Below are 26,151 nucleotides of genomic sequence, written 5' to 3' on the forward strand. Positions count from 1 at the left end.
AAGAAAGCATATTATAGTTCTTTAAATTTCCTTAACTAAGCATTTAAGACATTTACTAAAACATCTCCTGAGAATAGTTTTTAATATGAACTTCAGCCTGAAAACTAACACTATGCAATTCAACTGCAAAGTGCTTAGACTGTTTCAGCTTGTCTGAAATGGGAGAATTCTGAATGGGAGACGTTTCACATCTGAATGAATGTTTTCTTCCTCAATATTCTCACTCTGACATAGTGGATACACTGTAACTTTGTGGAACTCATTTCATGAATCACAAAATAGCTTCATGGGCCTAGATAAAAAGTAGATTATTTTGTAATCTTTACCCTTTTTTATTATTAGATAGATATGAGCTTGATCCTTTTAACTTCTCTTAAGACATTTTAGAAAAGTAAAGGAAATAGCTTTGTATTAGTAATACAAATATCTTAAAAGCACGGTGATGTTTAAAACAGAAATTCAAAGTAAAACAGAAGCAAAATTGAAACTGGATGTTGGCTGGAAAAATGTATATAACTAAAGCTAATGTGTAAGATAACATGATTCTAATGTGTGATTTCACATAATAATTAAAAAGCATCACCCTTAGTTTATAGTCACATTTTATAATAAATGATGGGTATATTAATATATCAAGCATGGTACATTTAAACAAAACCAGCCTGGGTGTCAGGATATCTTCTTCTAGTTTCAGCAATGTCCCTGTCTACAAATCACTTGACTGTTTCTTCATACATGATCTGAGAAGGCTGAACTAAAGTCATTTTACAACTCTCTCTCTCTCTCTTTTTTTTTTTTTTTTGAGACAGCGTCCACGTACTTCACGTTGGTCTTGAACTCACGGTGACGCTCCTGCCTCAGCCGAGTGCTGGGGTTACAGGCCTGCATCATCATGCCTGACTTATATCTCATGTTTTAAAATCCTAGTTATTAAATTATTTAAAGCTGTCTGTAAATAAAGTTCTTCAGAGTGATTTACCACTCTTCCAAGAGTATCACATACTAAAATTCTAGGACTGTTACTAATATCTTGCTGTAGAATACTACTAAGCATTATAGTGAAAGCTACGTCACCTTCTAGGCAATTTTTAGGTAATTGTGAAACTTTAAAAAATGTCAACCATCTTCCTTTCTTACTCCAATCTCATCTCGGTAGTCTTCATTTCTAAATTTTGGTAAAAGATTTGAAAAGATTTATCCAGACTTCTCATCTGGAATGACCATTCTATGCCTACACATTTTGCTGCCCGTTGGCAGCTTTGTGCTACAAACCTCCTTGCAGGAGTTAGAACCTCAAGTCGCAGGAAGATGGTAACATTCTTGAACTAGGAAAAGTACCTGCCTGATGCCGAGGCCTTGGCAGGCAAAGCCTGACTGTAAATCAGATTTCAAGAAGTTAACTGGGTAAAGTGAAAGTGATTCACCCCTCTATAAATGTGTGAGTGCCATTCTGTAGTATAAAATCTTAGCTAGCAAACTCTATTAGCTGCCCAGGGGTATGGTAATATGTATGGAAATACAAAAAGATTCAGTTACCCAATGAAAGTCTCCTATACCTTTTGAACCCTTATCACATTATTGCTATATTAAGAACTGTGGAAACTGAATCCCAAACTCCTCTCCTGATATGCTATTCAGATCTGAAGGCTGGAAGTCAAGACCCAGGCTACTCCCTGCTTTCCAGCAATCCAATACTAGCAGAATTCTGAAAAGGCAGTTTCACCACTGTCACCCCTGAATGAAGAGGAAAGAGAATAGATGTCAGGTAATATCAACATCAGACGTCACAGGCAGTCATCAGTTATGCTTGCAGCTGCTTACCAGTGTGACTCCTTTTATGTACCATAAGCACATTGGGCCCAATGCAAACCATGCCACAGACGTCACATTTCAGTTTACCATTCGGAAGCCGGATTCCTCCCTCGCCTTGAAGCTCCTGGGCTTTCCTGTTGTCGGCCAGCTCGCTGCTCTCAATCAGGGGCTCTTCTAGGCTGCTGCCCTCATCATGGCCCCTGATCTCATCGTCACGGCTCAGGGGTTTCCTGTCACACTCTTCATCACTTTGCATTTCTAGCTTTACTGAGTTTGCTGCAATTAAAAAGGAGAGATTTTTAAATACATGGTCAGCGGTATCGCCTACCTCTTTTCCACCCACGGCCCTTCTATACGGAAGGAAGCACACGCCACATTTAAGTAGAATTCTGTCCATCACCAAGACTCTGTCAATACCTTCGGAGCTCTATGGTATTTAAAAGCAGTGCTCTGACCTGAAAACAAGACGGCTCAGGAACGTGCTCCATACACAGTCTAACCCTTTATTTCTGTCTCATTTCTTTCACTCAGTTGTTTAGTTCTTAAGCTCGTCATTAAATAGTGCTAGTATTCACTTTTGAGTTTGTCATTAAGGCTACTAGGAGTGAGATCTATTTATGAAGATGCAAGATTAAATATTACTTAACCTACTGAGCCTTGCCTTCTCCTAGAGATCATTGTATTTACTTCACATTCTCTGCTTCAGACCAGAGTACTTGTGTAAACCTGCTTCGGAGCAGAGCAAGAGAAACAACTCAAGATCTTAATCCAGCCAATGTCTTTCACACATGAAAGCCTAATGTTAAGGTAAATGTCCTAAAATCAGACTAAACATAAATAGTGAAGAGCTGGGCAAATACAAGGCAAAGTGTAGAGGCCTTATAAGCTCCTAAATTACTTTGCCTTTTATTCCTGTATGAAAAAAAACTCTACTGACGACATCAGCCTGCAAATCAAAGTACTCTAACTGTAATCTATGCACACCGAAAGGTAGCTAATGACAGGAATGGCATAACATGCATGTACACACTTGCGAGTGTTAAGAAATTTAATGCCTTTTCTTTGCTGATTTTGGATCATCCCACAGGAAAGCTGGAATTCTGTTAGCACAGCTTTCATTCTGGGTTGCTTACAGAGTCCTTTCACAAGACAGAAGCAAGTTTCAAATTAATACTGGCTTTGATCCAGTGATTTTGAAAATTTCTTTTCATATCAGTGTCAATGAGCAAGATTCATTGGCTCCACTTGAATAAGAAAATATGTTCATACCAAAAAAAAAAAAAAAAAAACCCACCCATTCTTTTTACTGCAATTGATTTCTTGGAGAAACTACACATTCTGTGATTTGCAGTTGGTTCTTATCTGGACAAAAAGTACTAGCAAATTGTTCTTTCACTGTTCTTCTCCTCTGTGAGCCTCTGTTGAGGCCATGTAGTACAAGAGTACCAGCCATAGTCTTGAAGCAATTATTTACGCTATAGGTCTTTCATTTGCAAAATAGAGATGAATACATAATATCAGACAGTTTAAGCTGAAGTAGTAAGTAAATCCTTAAGCATCCTAAGGAACTCACATTCCCCACGCCCTCTGTAAAATGGGGATGCCAATGGTACCCACTTCCTAGGCTCAATGCTAGAGCTAAATGAATACATAAAATAAACACACTTATTTTTCTCTCAACTCAGAGTGCTATACTTAAGATTTTTTGGTCAAGATTATAGCATGTAAATTATAACCTACAGAAGGCTATAAATCCTTGCTGGATCTATCTCAAATAGAATATTTACTATGTGGACTTTACTTAGAAATCATCATGACTTAACTGGCTTTTGAGATGAGTAGGCACGATATTTCATCCAACTGCTCAGCCTACTCATGGGCTTCGTGACATATGGGAAATGTTCAAGCTCTATTCATTGACTTGTTTTACTAAGTGTATTAGGAACTGTATTGTTTTAAACTTTTCTTATATATTTAAAGAAAAACAAATGTGCTGGGTTTGGTGGTACATGTCTGTAATCCCAGCACTCAGGAGGCTGAGGCAAGAGGATCATTAACAAGTTTGAGATCAGCCTGGGCTACAAAGTGAGCTCAAGGCCAGCCTGAACTGCACAGTGAAACCCTGTTTCAAAAAGACAAAAGAAAAACAAATATAAATTAAGACGTTTTCTACTGAGAGCTCAAAATTCCTCAATCATGGTCTCAAAGAAAATACAATCATAATTTTCATACTCAGTAGTTTGTCTGTAATCTATTTTAAATATAATTGATTCGTGCAAATTATCATTAAATATTTTATTTCTTATTATTTTGGACATTCCCTGGGAATATCATATAGAACTGTCAGTGTGAAAACACATTTTACCATTCTTTTCAATGTACACTTAAAGATTATGAGTGAATTTGGCCATCTTTTTTTTTTTTTTTTTCTTTTTCCTTTTTATCGGTACCAGGGATCGAACTCACAACTGCCTCTTGCAAGGCAGGCGCTTATGCCACTGAGCTAAATCCCCAGCTCCTTGGCCATCTTTCTTATGCTTAAATGTACTTTTTTATGCAACTGTTTATCAACTTACCAATTTGTCTATTTTTCTACTAGGTTATCAATCTTTACTTATTGCATGTAAAGGTAGTTTATGTACAGTTTAGCATCCATCCCTTAAACTGAAAATCCAATGTCTGAAATGCCCCAAAATCCAAAACCCTTTCTGCACTGACTTGATGGTGCAGTCCCGTAACTGATGTCATGTGACAGGATGTATGTCACCAAAATGCATGTAAACTAAAAACACTGTATATAAAGTTAACTTCTAGATATGTATAAATTATGTAGGAAATAAAAATGAATTTCCTGTTTAGACCTGGGTTCCAGCTCCCGAATACATCCTGATGTATGTGCAAGTATGCCCAAGTCTGAAAAGTTTAAAATAAAACTGGTTCCAAATGTTTGTTTTTTAGACCTTTTCTGGAAAGAACTTTTTCTAATCAATGCAAAATGCTACTGATTACTCTATGCAGTCCCATATTTCATCCATAATTGTAATTTAAAAGAAAAATTAAGAAAAGGTGAAAATGTTACTTTATACAGCATGGCTTTAAACCAAACTATAGTCAAACTATCTCACACATTTATATCAAGTGAAATACTAAAGACTTGAAGCTTCAGACAAATGCCATAATTCTTGTTATCAATTAGCCAATGTCTAATAAGCTACACTTAATGAATGTGAAATCTAGTTAAATTTTTATTTGTTTGGTTTTTTGTGACAGACACTCACTACTTTGTGCAGGCTGACCTGATACTCATGGTGACCTTTCTGCCTCAGCCTCCCAGGTCCTGGAATTACAGGAATGCATCACTATGCCTTGCTAAGGAGTACACACTAAAACTATAGACCTATCAACGTCAAAGGATCACAGAATTATAAAAAATATTATTTGAAATTAAAACATTACACTTTTTCCTTAGTGCAAGTGCTATATAATGAGGCATCTAATACGTAACATCAGACATAAATAAATGTGTCATTTAAAAAATTGAAACATATTACAAATGTAGTTAGGTCTCTACCCCTAGAAGAATATGTTGGGTACAAATAGACAAAAAACAAACAAACAAACAAAAAAACCCAAAGAACTAAAGCACAAAAAAAAATCCCAACAAGACTATAAAAGCAATGTTTTCTCTAGCAATACAATAAGGAATGTTTATCAGGTATGAATATACAGTGTATTGCTCTCCTGTCCAAAAAATACAACACAATTTACTATGCATATCATTTTAAATTTTGTAAAAAGTGGTATCCCATGTACAGACAAAATTTCACAACAATTAATTTCTAATGCAGTCACTAAAATTGGGTTGAAATTTCTAGGATGAAAAGCAGTAAATTTAATTAATTCATGGAATAAATGTCTTTGAATCTCAATTATTAACTAGAAAATTTTCTACTCAAAGGAAAGGAAATTCCATAATTTAATTTTATTATAAGTTTTTTTTAATTAATGCAGGCCTAATATTTTAACTCTTTAACAATTAGCATTGTTTTGTATATGTTAAGTAGACTCTAAATCATAATTTATATACTAAAGCGCTGTAGTACAACTGTTTGTAGGTGTAATATATAAAGCTGTTATAATTATTAAACATTATACACTACTTTAGTTTTCAAACCTTTAAAATTGGATTTTTAATCTCAGAGGAATACTTTTACAATTAGTTATAGGAAGACATTCTTAGAGGTGGGCTAATGCCATTTTCCATTTTGAAGTGAAATCTTGTGACAAATCTGTACGTCAAGAATAAATTTTCAGGATTATTTTTCTATTACTTCTTGGCCTTTTGCCTAAGATCAAGTGAAGACTGTTTCTCTACTAGTAGCTGAAAGATGGAAAATCAAGCATATTTGTGGGATTCATACACATAAATATATACTGACCAGCAATAGTGACTTTACCAAAATAGTATTTTGTCAGAACAAATCATTAGTAATGAAAAAAGGGCTGTAACTAAGATTTCAGTCAATTCATCAATTTGTTCTTCATCATCCTATATTATAGCTACCAGTAATTGTAATATCTGAATATTTTTGGTGAATAAAATAAAAGTCTTTAATATAGTTATCTTTTGCTGTAAGGAAAATGATGTGCAAATTTTAATACAAAGATGTCAAAGTTTAAGGCACCAGTAATCAAGAAAATGTTACTGTGAGGATCAATGGTCAATTAGAGAGGGCAACAATGATTCATTGTAGTGGCATTTCTATTTAGAATTTATAACTATTTGTAGTCATTATTTATTGGACTATAAAGTTTGAACACACAGATAAAGTAACAGTTAACAGAAAAGACTTCCACAATCGAGTTTATATAGAAAATGCTTTGAATATATTTCAGGATAAAAAGTTTCACATGTATTTTGATTTAAAAAATAGCATGAAGCAAACATGCTTATGAAGGCAAGATCCTCCCCTACTCCTTATGCTTTCAAAATACTATTCATGAGCATAAGAATTTAAATTTACAAATTCTATAAAAATCCATGTATCATCTTCATTCACAAATGATCACACCAATGACAAGAAGTGAAGAGACATATATGAAAAATGCCCACTATTGTGACACACACGCAATCTTTCATCGAACTCATTCTCCCCATCCACTAAGAAGCAGAGGCATCTCTTTGCCACAGTGGTGCCAGGGCGTGAGCTGTGGTGGAGCTCAGTAGGAGCGTGTGCTCACTAGCACACACATGGCCTGGGGTCCATCCCCAGGACAAAACAAGTCACAGAACCAGCAAATATTTATGACATTCTTGCTGCCTGCCCAATGCTCTGCCTAAAATTTATACTGAAGATTTAAGTCTAAAAGCAATAAACATTCTTGACTTTAATAAATAAGGAATCCCTAATAACAGAATAGTATACAGACAGAAATAGGCCCTAACTACCAACACAAAGAATAATTTAGTCACATAATTAATTTATTGAGCTTGACAGTACTTAAATGTTTACAGAGGCTTTTCCTTAGCAATTGGGTCCACTATTTTACTATTTTTGATTAATTTCATGTATTTTCCCATTTATGTAAGATAGCCTTTGATTTTGCAAGGTCAGACAGGATTTCTTCAAATAATGTGAAATATTTAAATTTTTGATAAAAAGATTTTCATATATATGGTGAAATTTATTCAGTTAATTTTAAATTACCAAAAAGAATAAATTTTATCCTCAACATCAGAATTCAGTTCTCACAAATAATTCTATTAATTTTCAGCTGTCATGTTCTGAAAAAAATAGCATAGTAACCACAACTGAATATAATTATTAAAAGATTCTTTGAGTATCTAAACTCTCTAAAACTTAATCAGTATAACCTGATTCTACTAACCCACACATAGAATAGTCAAGTTTTCTAGTTAGGAAAATAATTATAATTTCTCTATTTAAAAGGATATGCTATTGATCATATAGGGAATGTTTTAGATTATTATATAGGGAGTTATCATAGATTATCATATAGGGAATGTTTTAGATTATGTGCCCCTATTTAGTTTCTCAATTATAGGTTTAGTGTTTAATTTTAATAGAATAAATGCTAAAGGAGTTAATGAAGTATCTACTTCATACAACTGAAGAGGACTGAAAGGGCACCTTCCCCAACAGCTGGCGGGAGTCGGGGAGAGATCCTCAGGTGGGTTGTGTTAGCGGACTTTGTGTGCTTGGTTTCTGCTGTGTGAGGATCCAAATGGGCACTTGAGGGACTTTATAACTTACAAGCATCAGTTTTTCCCAGCCTAGGCCAGATAGCTGAAATGGTGTTATATGCACTAATTGAATCAATACTTCTATCTAATAATCTGTCGGAGTTGCTTCTTCACTAATACAACCCTCTGTCATTTAAGCATCACAAACAGAAACACCAAACATGATTAAGTCTGTCTTACTAGCCCAGCAGCTGTTTAAATATTGTGTTAGAGAACTAACTGCCTTTCTAACTGTGAAGTGAAGTATAATCATTCACTAAGAATCAATTTTTGTAAAAACAAAAGCATCACAACCAAAATTATTTCAAGGTACATACAAATCTCTTTTTAAACACTCCTCAAAAAAAAAAACCCTCACACAATATCAAACCTTCGCTCCTTTTAATTATGGATAAATAAATGCATAAGTCTTGCAAAACAGCTCCCACCAAAGATCCTCTGAGCATTTGTCTTATGAAGCAGGAGACAGACAAGTCCAGACACTAGTACCACTGACCTGCCGCTGAACCGCTCTGGGTAACGTGCTGGTTTCTCCCTGTTTTTTTCCCTTCTCCCTCCAAGATAGCTAGATTATGTATTTCTCACACGCACTAGAGTAACTCTAGACCCAGGGAGTACTGATTGCAAAATACTGCTATTAGTCCAAAAATAGCAATAAAACTTACATGGTCCCTTAAAAGCAGGAAGCCAGGGCCCCCACCTCTCCCTTCCACCTGACTAGTGCTGAGACCCTGGGAGCTGTTGATCTGCATCACCCAAAGCGTGCGGGTCAGTAACACAGATGCCCTAAGGCTGCAGGCTGGACAGGATGATCTCTTGTAGTTTAAGGATTTAGGGTCCTTTTGATGATAATAATAATGGCAATGATAAGAGAAAAATAACTAGAGGTTTTATGATTCATAAAATACATATTCTATCTTCTTTGGCACTTGGAATGACTGAATTGGTAGGTAAAGCAGCCACAGGTTACACACAGGGAAAGATGACTTTCCAAAGGATATAAACTCAGTAAATGTCAGTTTGATATCAACTCAAGATCTTCTACTTCCTAGCTCACACGTCCTTCCATGAGACGGGGTCTCCAATTAAATAACAGACATAAATGTTATATTTAGAAAAACTCAGTGATGGGTAAATTACTTCTAGTTACTATAAAACCATGTCTATCATTTGAAACAGATATGAAGAATTCAAGCTCAGAATACCCTGATAAAATAAATACACATTGTGCTCATGAACTGAATTAATACTTTCTACCCAAACTGGATATATGTCTCATTCAAAAAAATTCACCTCTAATTTTTAAACTTGTTTTCCCTCAAGGCAAGAGGAGGTCCAAGTAAGATACACAGTTGCTGCAGAACCTCTCAATGTTCAATATTTTTCCTTCCCTTTTCCAATTTTTCCATTAATTTCTACATGCCATGACTTATCAGTGGTCAGTAAAAACAACACTTTGTGGATAAATCAATATTACCAATTTTAATCTCTGAACCAAGTTTATGGAGGGTACATTTCAGGACGTCACTTGTCGCCAAGTTTGATACTCTTCTGCCCATTATTGGTGTAGAAACAATCTAGACCTGTGACAGCTCACACATTTCATTTTACAGTTAAACATCCCTTTGCACGACCCTCTACAACATCTCCACACATACTCTGGTGACCCCGCATAGAGGCATCACTGTGGCCCAAGGATGAATCCTGTATTTTATAGCCGATGAGTTTGATAAAAACTGTATAATGTTGAAAAATAAGCTTGGTTTGAAGAGAAATGCCAAAGGTAAACAACAATATATCCCTTTACCCAGAATTTACATGAATGATTTCATTTGCCAAATCCTAAAGATTCAATACAAGTTGCACATCAAACTCCATTTTTTTATTGTGGGCAACAGAACTACATAGAAGTTCACGTGAATTTTCACTTAAAAGAATTTCAACAGCTTTCTAACCTCTCTCTCCCTCTTGCTCTTTCTTTCTCTCTGTTTCTCTCTTTTCCCCCACATTCTATGTTCCCAATTCACTGTATATTTAGTTGATAGATATGATCTTTTAAAGCAGGCTCATAATAGTATTCTCAACATTCTCAATGACCATCCAATGCCTAAAAACTAAATATACAGGTACTGATGTGGAATCTAGAGACCACAGCACTGTCTAATCATATCCTTCAGCCAGCTATTAGTCCTTTAATTACCTATGTCTTTTTCAGTCAAACTGTTTTCCTTAGTCTTCCTAGAATACATCCTAAGCATCTGTGTTGTTTTATTTTAGATCCTATTATTAGTCTCTGGAATTCTTCTGTATTTCTATCAAAATAAGCAGTCCTCAAAGCTCACTTATCTGGTACCTTTTTCTATAAATGTTTTTGGATGCCAAAATTCTTTTCCTATGGAACTCGTATCACTTCCTACAGAATTACAGAGATTTCATTAGAGTATTTGCTTTGCCTCTACACTGCCTTTATAGCAAGGTCTTTATTCAGCTATAAAAACCATCCTGAACTTACACAGAGTAAGCACCTAGTAGATGGTTGTTGAACTGTTGCTGCTGATTTACAAATTTACTTCTCTTTTTAAATTACTGAGATTTTGCACAAATTAACTACCAGTGACAAATGTAACAATACAGATGTAGTTTAAACACAAAACATCAACATAATGCTGAAAGACTACTGTACAACAGGAAACACTTTAGGTAATATATCAAGTAACTCCATCATGACATATGCAATTTTATCTTCCATTTACAGGTGAGGAAACTAAAAATCAGAAAAAATGAATCAGTATGTCTAAGTCACATAGCTATTCAGGCTCAGCCGACAAACTACAAACTGACAACCAAATTCCTATTATTCTTAGTTTGTTAATAGTTGCTAGTAAAGAATAAAAGGGATGACGATATATTAACGAATGATAACAACAATGTGTATCATCTAATGTATTTTTTAAATGTTACCTTTAATACAGGTAGAGTGAGTTTGGGTAAAGAAAAATTTGTCTGAGAGTCCGTTTTGGAAGAAGACCGGCTTACACTGCCAAATTTTCTGAGCAGGATTTTTATCTCCTATAAGAGCAATAAACTTTGAACTGGTGTTTGGCAACCATCTGCTTAACATAACTGTGGGAGGCCTGTGAAGCAAATTACATTGTGAAATTATCTCTTTAATAAGGGAAGTGTAAAATGTGTAAGTAACTCCTGCTAGAAGTAAAATCATCACTTAAAAAATCCTGAAGGGAGCTACAATGCAGAATGCCGGAGGTCACCAAGGAAGCTTAAACCTGGGCAAAGGCAGCACAGCACACTACGGAAAAAGCGAGAAAGAAAGGAGCACGGCTTCCACTAGCGGGCAACCCCAACAGAGAAGGGACAAACTCAAGCCATGTGTCGCAGCAGCTCTACCGACTCTGATGTGAGCTGACAAGAAACCCAATGGCTCCCCATACCCTGGCTGCAAATACCCTTGGGTCACGCATACCGAGAGCAGAGGTTCTTCCCTGAAATTGTTCCCAAAAGGCTAAGTCCTTAAATTGCCTAGGCCGGGCTTTAATTTGTGATCCTCCTGTCTCGGTCTCCCAGAGTGCTAACATTAATAATTTGCACAGAGACATTTAAAAAAACAAGCCCCCCCCCCAAAAAAAAAAACCTAAGTTGCTACAGCAATCTTGAGTAAAAAGAAGAAAGTAGATTATATTATCTGACTTCAAAATATACTACAAAGCTGTGGTAATTAATATAGTAAGGTACTGGTATAAAAACAGACACAGAGACCAACGCAGCAGAACAGAAAGTGCAGAAGTAAATTCACACATCCACAGTGAATTGAGTTTAACACAGTTGGAAAGACTGCACAGTAGAAAATGGACAGCCTTAACAAATACAGCTCGTAAAACTGGGTATCTTTGTGCAGAATAATGAATCACCAGTCAAAAAATTAACTCAAAATGGATGGAAGACTGAAATGTAAAACTTAAAACCAAAACAGACTCAAATGTAAGACTTAAACTACCTTGGTAAGTGCTTTAGGAAATGGAATAACCTTTTCTGGGGCAAGATCTAAAAGCAAAAGAAGCAAATCAAACTAATAAGCACAGCAAAGGAAACCAACACAGTAAAGGGAACAACCTACAGAATGAAAGAAAACATTTTCAAACCTCACTTATGATTTGGATTTAAAATATCCCCCAGAGCCAGCAGATGGGCTCCTGGGACGTGAGCTGCTCATGAGGGTACTAACCTTATCAATGGGGGTGCTTTGGAGAGTGTATCTTGGGCCTGGCCCCTTCTCTGGTTCTCTCCTTCTTGCTCTGCTTCTGGCAGTCATGAGTTGAGCAGTTTTTCTCTAGCACCCACTTCTACATCTATCAGCCACCTCACAGCCCTAAATCAATAGCATTGGCCAAACATGGGCTGCAACCTCTGAACCAAAACAAACTCTTCCTCAGTTATACAGTTTCTGTCAGGTATTCTGTTGCAGCCACAAAAAGCTGAGTAATCCACCACGTATCTGATAAAGGGTTAACATCTAGAACATATAAAGAATTCAAAGAACTCAACAAGAAAAGCACACATCATTTAAAAAAAAAAAAACAAAGTCAACAGTCTTAAACTGATGTTTCTCAAAAGAAGATGCACAAATTGCCAACAAGTAAAGGAACAATGCTCCCCCTGACTAACCACAAGGGAACAACAAACCCAGCTTAAGAATGACTATTACCAAAAAGATAACAAATACTGATGAGCATGTGGAGAAAGGGGGACCTTTTGGGCACTGTTTGTGGAAATGTAAATTAGTGCAACCATTATGAAATAGTATGGGACTGTCCTCAAAAAATGGAAACAAAACAAAACAAAAACAAACCAGTCCTATAGCGTCTAGCCACCCCACTCCTGGCTATAATTCCAAATGAAATCGGTATGCCAGTGCCATTTTCACTCCTGTAAGAACTGCAGCACTATTTACAATAGGCAATAGATAATAACCTAAGTGTCCTTCAACAGATAGCTGGATAAAGACTACTTGGTACATATACACCATGGAACATTACTTAGCTGAAAGAAAGACAACCCTGTCATGTGTGACAACATGGATATAACTGGGGATCATTACGTTAAGTAAGCTAGGAATAGAAAGATGAGGTATGGAACTGCAGGTATGGAACCTAAAGGACCTGACAGAAATTGAGAGTAGAATGATGGGTACCAGTTCTGGGAGAGTACGGCAAGGGAGGACGGGGAGTGGTTGATCACGGGTGTTGAGCTGCTGCTTCCATAGCAGCTGAGAAGTTCTGGTGTGCTACTGCACAGGAGTGTGACATAAAATACTAAGTACTGTTTCAAAAATCTAGAAGAAAGAATTTGGACTGTTTTCACCATGAAAAGTCATAAAGGAGGAGTCAGGAATGTTCATGCTGATGTAAACATGATACAATGTATCAAAACATCATATGGCAGCCCATAAATGCATACAAATTTTATGCTTTTATGTATCAGTCAAATTTTTAAGAAGCAAAGTAGTGACAGGTTGGGTAAGATTTATACAACAGGAGAGGATAGATAAACTCAACGTAGGGAACAAGCATGAAGAGGAAAAAGGAAAGAGTGTGTGTTGAGTTTGAGGAACACTATTTTTTTCTGGAATGCATACCTACAATGAATAATGTAAATAGCATATATGATAAAATAGTGTTTTTAAATAGAGTAAAACATAAGACAACTGAGTGAATGACAGTAATTTAAAAATACGAGTACAGTCAACTTGTGTTTCAACAACCAAAGTCTGAAGGAAGGAATGCCTTAAAATCATTCATTTTAAGTTATTCAGTGCTGGCTGTGATCCCTGCACTCCCAGTCTCCGAAGGCAGACTGCTGTAAGTTCAAGGCCAGCATCAGTTACATAATGAGTTCAAGGCCAGCCTGAATTCTATAGCAAGACCTTGTCTCAAAGAAAAATTATTCAGTGAGCACTTGCTCTACACCTAGGAGTAATACAACTGCAAACAAAACAGACATGGTATACATTGTGGCACTGGAGAAATGGAGTCTATATATTCATATATACTACCTTTTTATGTACAGTCAACTGTGCACGTTAGAATACTGTGATTAAAAAATATGATTTAGAACCCTCCTTTCCGCAGGATACTATAAACCCTCAGTGTAAAATGTAGAGCATGACTAAATATTCCCATATGCTAATTTAAAAAGATAACTTGTCTGAACTCTATTTAGTTAAAGCATGTCACTCTCCTATTTGTCAACTGAAGTTTTGATTATTCAGTAAATCATCTCCATTTTTAAATTATTCCACGTTCTAAGCTTATAACTGAAGTACCTGAAACATTAAAATGATGGCATAGACTGTCCCTCCTATAAATCTACAGAAGCCATGCAGAGTCTGGGAGGAGCGCCTCAAAACCATGAAGGAGCCGATCTGACTTTCCAGTAGGCCACGCAAGCCAGGTGGGAAGAGAGAAGCCAGACTGCCCCTCCCGTGAGCCGACTGGTACGCAGGCTAAGAATCACATACTCTCCCTCTTCCCCATAAGCAACCAGCTAGTTCAGAGGACAGGCAGTTGATAGCAACTGAGATACAAAAACAACTGAATGCTCATATTGTTTGATTGATTTTGCAAGCCTGGGGCCAGAAGTTTGAGCATCTATTGGGAGGGTAACAGTATGCCATATGGCAACTATGGGAGATTTTCTTCTCTCTTGTTTTTAAAATCCAGTATCGTTGTCACTGTTTTGTTTTGTTCCGATTTATTGTTTTGCTTTATTCAAAGTTCTGTTTTGATTAGTTTTATTCTGTTTTGTTTTATTTTATTTTATTACATCTGATGGAATGGATAACAACTATGAAGATTACAAGATATATTATGGTAGCCATAATTGATTTCCTATTATCTTGCTTTGAAGTTCTGTACCAATTTCGCTGCTTTGTTTTGATTGGTTTTATTTTGTTTGGGTTTTATTATCTTTAAAATACAATTTTAAAAACGAGAAAATCATGGCATAGTTCTACATATCAGAGAATGCAAAGCAGGCCTGACAAGATTAAAGCACAGTCAGGGCTTTTTAAACTTGTAAAGGTAAGGCATTACATTTATCAGATGTAAATGAGTATCTTGTCCATTAAAAAATACCTTTTAAATCAATGGATGTCTTCTGGTCATTTTACACGAATGGAGTTTTTACTATTTCTTCAATTATTTTCTGCTTTAGCACTGAGACTCTCCTTTATGTCACCTATAACTTAACAAATTACTTTCTCAGAAGCTCAGCTTCCTTATCTGTGAAATGGAGATAAAAAGCTTGCCAGAGACCAAAACTCTGGAGCCCCTTTCAGGATATGAGAGTGGTGGCAAACCTATGACACGCGTGCTGTAGTAGGCTGCTCATTCCACTGAAAGCCCTAAAAGGTTCGCCATCACCACTCTACGGTATACACAATTCTAGGATTCAACCACACTATGCTTGAAATTTTATGTAAATAATAATTGCTGTGACTGGTACTTATTACTGTCATTTACTATCACAACGTAAACTTACTTTTACAAAACCTGTCCCTACATTTGGGATTTGGATAAAGATCTCCCTTTTAAAGGGAGATTTAAAACCTCTGGCTTATAACAACATTCCTAACTCTGTGTTGACCTCTATTTCTGATGGTCATGGGTGAGAGCACATTTGACCTGTGAATATACATTTATGTATGTGAGTAGTATACATGCTGGGAACCTGGCTTGCATGTGTACAGAATGTTCTTTAGTAAGCAATAAATGTTCACAACTTCAGCAGAAGACAGTGTGGTTAGGGAGCCTTCCCGTGTGTTTCCTTGTGTTGATAACTGGCTGGTATCTAGGAAGGGGGAGAAAAGCAAACAAACAGAATGTACTCAAGACTTAATGAAATAAAAGGTGCTACCGTAGTCAGAGAATTCTGGGCTCAAATAATGTTATGAAGATGCTTTCGAATTTGCCTTCTGCTTCACCCAAGTCAGGACGTGAACCCAGCCACTATGCATGGCTCAGGGCTGTTTGTGAGCTGCCTCCCCACCTGGGACAAGCAGGTATCCAGGGAGGGGAACACACACAGTGACAGCAGGGATCACCAGCTCAGCACTTCCCTGGACTGTGCCAAGCCCGGTGACATGGACTCTAGATGCCTTGTTCCCAGTGACAACCTGGCTGCCAGGTTTTATGTTTTTTTTTTTTGTTATTATTATTTTTAAATTTTTAGTTTCTGAAAACACAAAGGGTGTTGGTTTCAGAAGCCTGAAATCTTTCTTAGCTTGAAGACTACAGCCACACAAATGACCATTAAAAGTCACTTTGTTTCTTTTCCACCTTCTAAGTAAATGCAATTATTTCAGGAGCATTAAATGACCAAATCTACATTTTTGTCACTCTCAGCTTACAAAACCCACTCTTCGCTTTCACCTTCCTGGGAGGCTGCCTATTCTCAGCACATGCTTACTAAAAAGCACCTCTTGTTCTGTGGAAACTGTCAGCAATTACTGCAATGAACTTTAAGTCTTTTTCCTCTAACTACTGCCGTAGTCTAGAAATAATGACACAACTTCTCGCTGCTTTCAAATGTCAAGCTGACCACTCAGAAATTCAAGCTAAGTTTGTCCAGGAAGATCCAAATGATAAGACACTTTACGAGCCTTCCATTTTCTCCCCTGTTCTATTAAGGCACTGAGCCTCACACTTTCACAGGATAGCAACACCTTCTGGGACAGGTTGAAACCTAAACAAACCACAGAAGCCTCCATGGAACAAAGTTAACAATGCCTGCCTTGCAAGAGTAAGCTGTTTGTTTTTTTTTTTTTTTTTCTTTCCTTGATCTGACACTATCATTTGAATTAATTTTTTTCCCCATCGTGGTAAGGAGTTTAAACCTGCTGCATGACTAATTTACCTCTATTGGCCAGGTAGCCTTTCGTCAATTGAGCAATACTATTTTTGAAAAAAATACCTGGTAGACTACCATTTTCATGTATTTCAGGATTAGACTCAGTTTTAAATGTATGGTTCAACCTTAGACAGGAAAAAATTACCTCTCCAAATTTTGAACTAACTTCCTTACACTCACAAAGCTTTACAGTTCCAGGTAACATGAGAAATCTAGATTAACAAGGTTAATCAGGATACAGCGAAATCCTTACGCAGTTTTTCAAATAACATGGAAAGCCTGAGACTTATATTTTTAACTATGCTCAATAATGGGAAAAGAAGGGTGTGTTATTAAAGAGATCAAGGAAGGTTTAAATGGCATATCTACAACCACAGAAGAAAATCTAAGGCACAGGTCCTGAAGAACAGCTTTTACACACAGAAGACTTAGCTTCTTTGTTAGTGTATTAAAATTCTTACTACCGCTTATGTTGACTATATACTGAACATGTGGGTGGAAAGGTAGTACTCCAGGATCAGGGAATTCATTGGCTCTCAGAATGCCCCCTTCCCAACGTAGCTGCATGCAAAAGGTGCAAAGAATTTGCAGAGCAAAGAATGTGTAAAGAGTGAGTTGAAGAATGGGACTTTCCACAGTTTCAAGCTGGCAAAGTGTGCTGGTTGACACCACTATTAGTGACAGAGCACAACTGCTGCAGTGGACACTGGCCACCAGCAAAGACACAGTGACAACCAAAGCAGATGGCCCTTCCTTTGGATCTGATGCTATCTGATAAAGATGCATGGAGGCCTCCATCCTGTGAGGCTCTGTCTGCACAGAGGCAGAGATTAGGATTGAGAACGAGTGCACAGACACACAGAACAAGAACTCAGAACAATGCGCTTGGATGCTGGGAAGTAAGGATATGCAGGCCTACCACAAATCAGAAATAAATTCATTTCTGCTTTCTAAAAGCAAAAATCGGCAGCACATATCTTAAAAGTACTAACTACAAAAATCTGATGTAGAGTTTTGCTTTTATCATGTAAGCAATCGAAGCAGGATATTTACTACTTAAAATATGTGTATCACCTGGCAGCTCTCACCAATTCCAAGACTATCTCCATCATGAATATAAATAAAATGATCTGTCTTTTTTCACCATAAAGGTAGCCCCTCAATGTGACCAAATCATTTAAAAAAAAAAAAAAAAACCTCAAATGAAAGACACACCTACAAAGTTACAATGAAAACCTAAAATGAAATCACTTCAACCCATTATAGCCACCATCATTAGATACAAGATTGCTATGACAAGTAATAGAACTAATGGAACCTCGGTCAAAAAGTAATAGCTTGGTTAAAATTTCTACATGCTGATAATAGTTTCAAGCTTTCACTAGGCTGCCATATTATCAGTCTTAATGAAATTCACTTGTCAGTACCATTTTGAAACAGTAAAATCTTGCACTGCATGACAAGGATAGAATTACAATCACTTTTCTTTTTCCCAATCAAGTCAGCTAATGATGAAAAATAAGAAAGGGGTAACTTGGAAATTTCTGTCACTAATTGGTTAAGAAAAGATTCATTTTCAGATTTCTTTCTGTTGCTTTTTTCCTTTTTCCACTGGTGATCTTCCCAAATGATACCAGTCAGCTACTTCTTTTCTTTTAAACTCACCATGTCACCAGCAGCTGCATCGAGTCTAACTAGCCAAAAATATGTGGTACGATATGACAGTAGGGAATAATGCAGTGGCCGGTCGGTCCAGAGTTCCCAAAAGTTATCATTACTGTCCACTGGGTATTGGACCTGTCCTCTACTTGAATATGTCACCAAGCAGCTCATTTTAAAACAGAGAAGGCAAAGGCCCGTCTACCCATTTTGCCTTTAATTATGAGCATCGATAAGCCTTACTAAATTTCAACACTCTTTGAAGTAAGCCTTTCAAAGGAGGAACCATATTTATTTTTTTTCATTGATAAAGCACCTTTGTAAGCTGTGATATATGTGTCAGATTTTGTATCTACTAGTGGCCTTCCTCAAAATTTTCACATAAAGCTATTAAAAACAGCACCTCTAAGGGGCTGGGGATTTAACTCAGTGGTATAAGCGCCTGCCTTGCAAGCGTGTGGTCATGAGTTCGATCCCTGGTACCAATAAAAAAACAAAAAAACAAAAACAAAACAGCACATCTAAAAATTGAATATGGTTTAAATTTTAGAAGACATGAAACCCAGCTCAAATGATGCATATGAACACAGAGTCAAAGGTGTGAAACGTTCATTTGAAGCCCTCAATTCATGCTCTGTTCTGTAAACTTTTTGTATTTAACCTTATTCTATGCTCTCAAATTGTACCATTTTTCCTTTTTAAAATTCCTGTAATGCATAATTCAGTACGTACTAAGACAGAACACTTACTCACCCTCTACTACAGTAGTACAGTGTTATCCCAGGCAAAGGAAGACAGGAGGTGTAGAGGAAGAGAGGGAGATACTTCCGTCTCCTACTGTAGCAGTAAGGTGTCACCGAGCCATACTCTTCCTGACTGAGGGGAATTAGCAGTAACTTTTCCCACTGATTGAGAAACTTCATCCATAAAAGTTAATAAAGGAAACTAGTATAATTAAAGTGGTACCAGAAACAGTGAACCAAGCATGGAACCAGATCTAAGATTCCTAAACCTACTGCTGGTTAGTGATGGAATTCAGTGAGTAAAAATGGAGGGAAATGTTGTCTCAATTTTCCACTGAATCAATGGAAAAAAATGGAGGGAAATGTTGTCTCAATTTTCCACTGAATCAATGGAAACAAACTAAATTTCTATTTCCACAGAAAAATTAAAGCAGTTAAAATAAAACTTCCAGGGAAGTTTGATGCAAATGATCACTATTTATTATTGACATCATCCATTTTCTCATAATTGTGCAAATGCTCCACAGTAAGACCAGTAATTATTAAATGCATAATGAGAAACTGATAGCTTGTTACAGTCTTGAATGATTTACATTTTATAACACAAGAAAAGCAGCAGAAAATCAATGCACACTTTATGTTTCCAAAATGTGATGCTCATGTTACGTGTATGCATGCAAATCAGGAAAGGGAAAGTGTTACTTTCTAAAGAACCAGGTCTACAAGAGTTTATAAATAACACACATTAAAGAAATTCAGACTGAAATGAGAAATTATCTCTTAAACAAAACTGAGAACTTGAGAAAAACTTAATCTTAATTTCATAATCTAAGGTCCAAAAACTGCCAATATTTGGCCCATTTTCTAAAGTCATTTCCCTAGTCCTATGAATGTATATTAACTTCCTCTCAGGAAAGTTACAATGTTCTTCATTATTTTGCTCAAACACCCACAGCATTTATCTAAAGATCACTCTAATGAACACCAAAGTAGGAAAAAAACAACTTTGAAGAGAAACATCTAATTGAAAACAGAAACACAACACTAGTGTTTATATTTTTGCCTTTCATTAGTAACCCAATATAAAACTGTCAATGTAAGTTATTTTGACATGTTTATAATTATCATATACAAATACGTATGTCAAAGACTGAAACTCAGGTTGAACATTACCGTGAACCAAAGCTCAATGCAACTATTCAATCAGATGTGCACATATGTGTGTATATGGGCTAACACGGCGTTACTTACCACACAGAACACAGAGGCGAAGACCTAAACTTAACATAGAACCTAGTTTATGTTCGTCAGTATTTGCCAGATTTGGTAGAGTCACAGAATGCCAAGTCTTCTAAAGCTGTTTCATTTGGGGGAAAACAGCTCTTCCTTATACTTCTTGAAAAATTTCACTCATCAAATTTTTAACATGTTAATATGGTGATATAGAAATCTGTCACAATTTTATTTAAATGCTTGTTTAATATATGCTTTTAAAATTCAGGACAGAAAGACAGCAGTGTGGGTCCTAATGTTAATCAGTTTGTTTTCTTATGATTAATTTTTAGTGATTTTTAGATTTATTTTATGTATGTGCTTTTTTTGAAAACAATTGTAAACTGGCTTACTCAAATATCATAACAACATTATTAACATGGTTTAGTCTAATATCTCACTTAAAAAGAAATGCTGAAATTTTTACTGATTTATTTTGTTCAATTAAAGTTTTATTTTGTTTTGCTGGCTTAATATGGCTTAATCAGTGTTCTAACATATCTCCCATGCCCATTCATTTATGTAATTATAAAATACAATGGGAGAAGTTCTCTAACAGTTCTTTTATATACATGTTGCATATGTTTATGTACACTGGTGCATTAATCATTTAAATACATGAAACTGGGGTATCAGCAGAAATAATTTAAATCAACAATAAATAGGTGAAAATGCCAAGAAGTTTTAGATTTCACTCAGCAAAAAAACACATATCTAACTCTGTGTCTGAGTTCAGATGCAGACATTACCACAAAGTCAGCTGGTTTGCTTTTAAAGCAGCATGATTATTCCAAATATTAAACACAAATAGTTACTTATAAATTCTCATTTGAAAGTGGTACAAACATGACTTTTTGAGGTAGTTTACAAATTTTCTTTAAGGATAAAAACTAGCTGGGTGTGGTGGCACACTCCTATAATCCCAGCACTCAGGAGGTCAAGGCAGGAGGATCATTGTGAATTCAAGACCAGCCAGGGCTACAAAGTGAGCTCAACGCCAGCCTGAACTGCATAGTGAGACCCTGTCCCAAAAAGACTAAATAAATAAATAACTAGTATCCTCCAAGGATATGTATATACCAACATAATAGCTATGAAGCGATTTATATTACAAATGGTATGTTTTAATCACCTTTGGGTGAAAAATGCAGATAAAACATCCAATCTGAAGAATATGGGAAGAAAATTCAAGATCTATCTTCACCAGGGAAAAACACTGTCAAGGATTCACAAGCAAAAAATCGTCAGAAGCAAGTAATAAGACCCTGTTACCAACATAAATAATAAAGACTACAGTACCCCTCAAACATGGGACTTCACCGACCTTGGTCCAGGTGCACGACAGAGTCCATGACCCACACGGTGCCACAAGTACACATGTTTTAAAACACACAGATACACTAGCAACTACTGGTTTACTATTTATAAGCAGTGATAGATTTTTCTAGCTGTTCTATACATAAAACCATTTAAAATAAACTAGATTTATTAAATAAGCAGAAGGGAAAGAAACCTGAGTTGGGCCCTGTTAATTCCATTAAAATATTTCTAAGTTTCCCATGAATGAAAGTGTCACGTGGGAGATCACATAGTTTTTCATTTTTATGGAAAAGTCCATTTATAGCTGTCCCATATATTTCAAAACACTGCACTATCCAGTCTCATTTTCTAACATAACACAATTCCTAAACATATGAGCAAATATGAGTGAGGAGTGTCTGCAGACAAATACTGTGCATCAGACATATAATCCTAATATGAAAATTAAATATAGTGGTTTGTAATATGATTATACTGACATGGCATCTTTCCATCTGCCTTTTTTACTTCTCATCTATCTTTAACACTGGGTATTCTTTAAGTTAAGTAAGTTCATGTATGTGATGTGTTTTAACACTGAAGTCAAATGCATGTAATAAAGTTACACTGGTTTTGAATTTAATATATAAATGGGAATAAATATGATACTATCATATCCTTATATTTAATGCTATGTTAAATTTTTTAGGAAAAATCATATATGTTAAATTAGAAGCTTTACAGATATCCCACTTCTATATCCAAATTGTCTTTCTTTTTTTTTTTTTTTTTTTTTTTTGGTACCAGAGGTCGAACTCACGATCTCACACTTACTAGGCAGGTGCTTATGCCTCTTGAGCTAAATCCCTGGCCCTCTATATCCCAGTTTTACACTTTGAGAAACTGAGGTATCTAACACAAGAAAACAGTAGTCATATAATAATATAAAACTTAGTTCAAAGACAATTTTCGTTTTTTAGAACAAAAGAATATTACATGCAGCACAAAGTTATCAAAGGGATTGTGGAACATTTTTAGGTAGGCTTCTTAATAATAATAAAAATATGTATCTTACATATGGGAGAGATACCAAATTTGGTACAGAGAGGCTATTTTAATAATTCTCTAATGATTTAATCCTCTGCTTTCACAATTCCAACAACAAATGAATACTACAACAGAGAACAAATGTGCACTAATTTGTTATTTATTTATATTATTTCTTAAAAATATAAACCTGAAAACCACAATTGTTCTACAGAGTAAAGTAACACAAGCCTTTTCTTATCACAGAAATATTAACTACAATTTTCTGTTTTTAAAAATTTTTATTTATTTAACAAAAATTTTCTAAATTTAAATTTTTCTCATCATTAATTACACTGTTTATAGTGAATACTGACAAAAACAAAACGTAACAACAAAACAAAACTAATGAATGAAATTGGCAAAACTATGATTTACCAAAAAAAAAAAAACCAGCTGAGCATCTTTGTCAGTTTGAAATTTTTAAAAAACTGATCTTAGACCTCTCATTGTGATTTTATTCCATATATTAAAAAGTCATGTTTATTTTAGTTTATGTTATGAAATATTAGTATATATTTAAAAACCAGACTTTTTAAAAAAGAAAATATGAAACACAATGCATTTGCATGTCACCCTTACACAGGGGCCAAGTAATCTTCTGTTAGCATTTTGGGCCACTGAAGCAAACACTGGAATCTAATTTTCTTCTACTCCAATCTAGCTTTAAGCTTTATGATTTCACTAGGGATCTCCCTGGTAAATCTATATATTTTCGTATCCTCAAATCTTTAACTGTAAACATATTACTCATGTCCTTTTAAAAAAGCCATTCACGTATATAAGGGTTTATGTTTAGGTAGGTATGTTTCAGAAGGGCAGAAAACTTGGCTGAAATTGTTAAGAAAAGTTACAACTAATATTTTACTTTCTGTTGAAAACATCGGGAGAACACTTTTTAAAAACAAACAGGTTACTTTTAGTGAGGGAAGAGGGCAAAGCTAGAGGCACGGTGAGTGGATGTGATCCATGCATGCTGTGTGCGTGGACAGAAACACCACTGTGAACCCACTAGTACTATAATGTGTTAACACAAATAGATAGTAATCAAAATGTATCTTTCTCCTTTTACTTCATGTTGTACTAGTTACTGCCGTGGATCAAATAATTATTCTTCCTAAATACAAAGTCTGTATTTTACCAAAGTAACAAGGAACACTCAATTTTGTTTGTAAATTTATTTTACAATATGATTTACTTCTATTAGGATTCCCAAATCTTCCATTAAATTGGATCTTTACAGTATGAGGTAGATGGGATTATTATCTCCAATAGACAGATAAGGAAACCGAATCCCAGGAAGCCCCATTAACCTGAATAAAACCACATAGCCAAGCGCTTAGACTGCTTTCTTGAGACAAACACTGTTTTTCATCCCTTTGAAAAGTGAGTACTGAGAAATGACTTTACATTTTATTGAAATCAAGTGAATGTTTACGTAATTTTAACTGCTCAGTTCTCAATCACCTGTCTCCTATGCATGGGACAGACGGACAACCTACTACGGTAAAGAATGGAAATCTGCTGGCATTTCACATCACACTCGTGTCTTTCTTCTCTTCTATTTCAACCAACCATGTTCACAACTCACGATGTTCTCTGAGTTCTCTGTTTCCAGAACCCTGAAGGGCCATGTGGTGATGCAAACTTCAAATGTGTGAGGACCATGACAGGACTAGCCTAGCATCTTAAAGTTGGTTCTATTAAAACGCTTTGAATCCAGAGTCTCCCTCGGTCCACGGGCATGTGTTATAAGGCTTCCAGTGGATGCCTGAACCAAAATAGCACCAAATCATGTGTGTGCGATGATTTCTCCCTGTATGCCTCGCAGCACTGCCACATAGAAAGAGCTAATTCGCCCGTATCTATTTGATGCCCTGATGCTCCTCTGCACCACTACTCTGAGTTTTGGGACCATTATTAGGTAAAACTTGAACATGAGCACTGTGATACTGCGACAGTCCATCTGATAACTGAGACATGGTTAGGAGGCTGAGGCTACATGGACAGAGGGATGATTCACGCCCTGAAATGGGATGGACAGGTAGAGAAAGATCTTATCAAGCTACTCGGAATGGCACATCATTTAAAACATGAATTGTTTATTTATGGAATCATTTTTTTCAGTCCAGCATTGATGGCAGGTTACTGAAATCACAGAAAGTAAGCACAGATAAAAGGGCACCATTATAATTTTGGTTTTGGTTTTTCCAATTTTCTTTCTTTTGAGGGAAGAGAAGGATAGTTTATCTTCTCTTAAGAATGGACAGTTTCCATTCTTAAGCCACGACAACAGAGTGGGAGAGTAGGAGAGAGAGAGACAATAGGAGAGGGAAGGAGGGGAGGAGGGAGGGAAGAAGGGAGGAAGGGAGGGAGGGAGGGGGGGGGGAGAGAGAGAGAGAGAGAGAGAGAGAGAGAGAGAGAGAATTATTTCCAAATAATTGTGACCTTGTCCAAGTAATAATATGAATAAAACTAGGAAACTACGTTTTCTGTCCTCTGTTTTCTTCTTGTTGTTGTTGTTTTCTCCCCCGTGGAATTCATTTCCATTTTTCCCAAAGTCCTAGCCCCTGAAATCTTTTAATTTGGGACTGTGTTCCTTTGTCCAACACTTTGGCGTCTTTTGTAATAGAACCTACATGAATATTTCCTATCAACTGTTCCAAACAAACTCCCCTATCATTTCTCCTATTGCATGGGATCCTGCCGTGGCACACATCTATCATCAATCCTAGCACTTGGCAGGCTGAGGCAGGAAGACCAGGCTGAAAACCTGAATTATACAGTGAGGCCCTGTCTAATAATAATAAAAAAAGGGAAAGAAACTAAAGACCTAATTTGATGAAATGAGAATTTCTGGCAAAGAACTCAATTAACACTTAAGAATTGTTTACACCAGTATCATTTCCTATGACTTGCAACTAGAAAGTTCAACAGAAAAAAAAGAACATACTCTTTTAGTAAAGGATTTAAGCACTTTGCTTGAGTTTCTCTGTACCCCTGAGTAATTATAAAAACTGCACAGAACACAGATACATAGTTATTGATATCTTGCAGTGTTCTATTTTTACGTGCTAATAAGAAATGTGGGGA

General features: G+C 36.1%; 1 protein-coding gene across 11 annotated transcripts in view; it reads right to left on the reverse strand.

Annotated features, from left to right (window-relative positions):
- The window catches only part of Ikzf2 (IKAROS family zinc finger 2), a 147,857-nt gene that overhangs the window by 53,237 nt on the left and 68,469 nt on the right, over positions 1-26,151 (reverse strand). For 9 of the 11 annotated variants that reach the window (XM_023566993.2, XM_063237444.1, XM_063237449.1 and 6 more), the window contains one exon: positions 1,822-2,088. In XM_023566993.2, coding sequence (XP_023422761.1) covers positions 1,822-2,088 — 267 coding nt within the window. The remainder of the gene's footprint in view (positions 1-1,821; positions 2,089-26,151) is intronic. The other 2 variants (XM_063237452.1, XM_063237451.1) reach the window with 1 other exon arrangement.

This window comes from Cavia porcellus, unplaced genomic scaffold (assembly GCF_034190915.1).
Source record: "Cavia porcellus strain 051 isolate PalLab524CR breed Dunkin Hartley unplaced genomic scaffold, mCavPor4.1 scaffold_26, whole genome shotgun sequence".
In the NCBI taxonomy this organism is placed as follows: domain Eukaryota; kingdom Metazoa; phylum Chordata; class Mammalia; order Rodentia; family Caviidae; genus Cavia; species Cavia porcellus.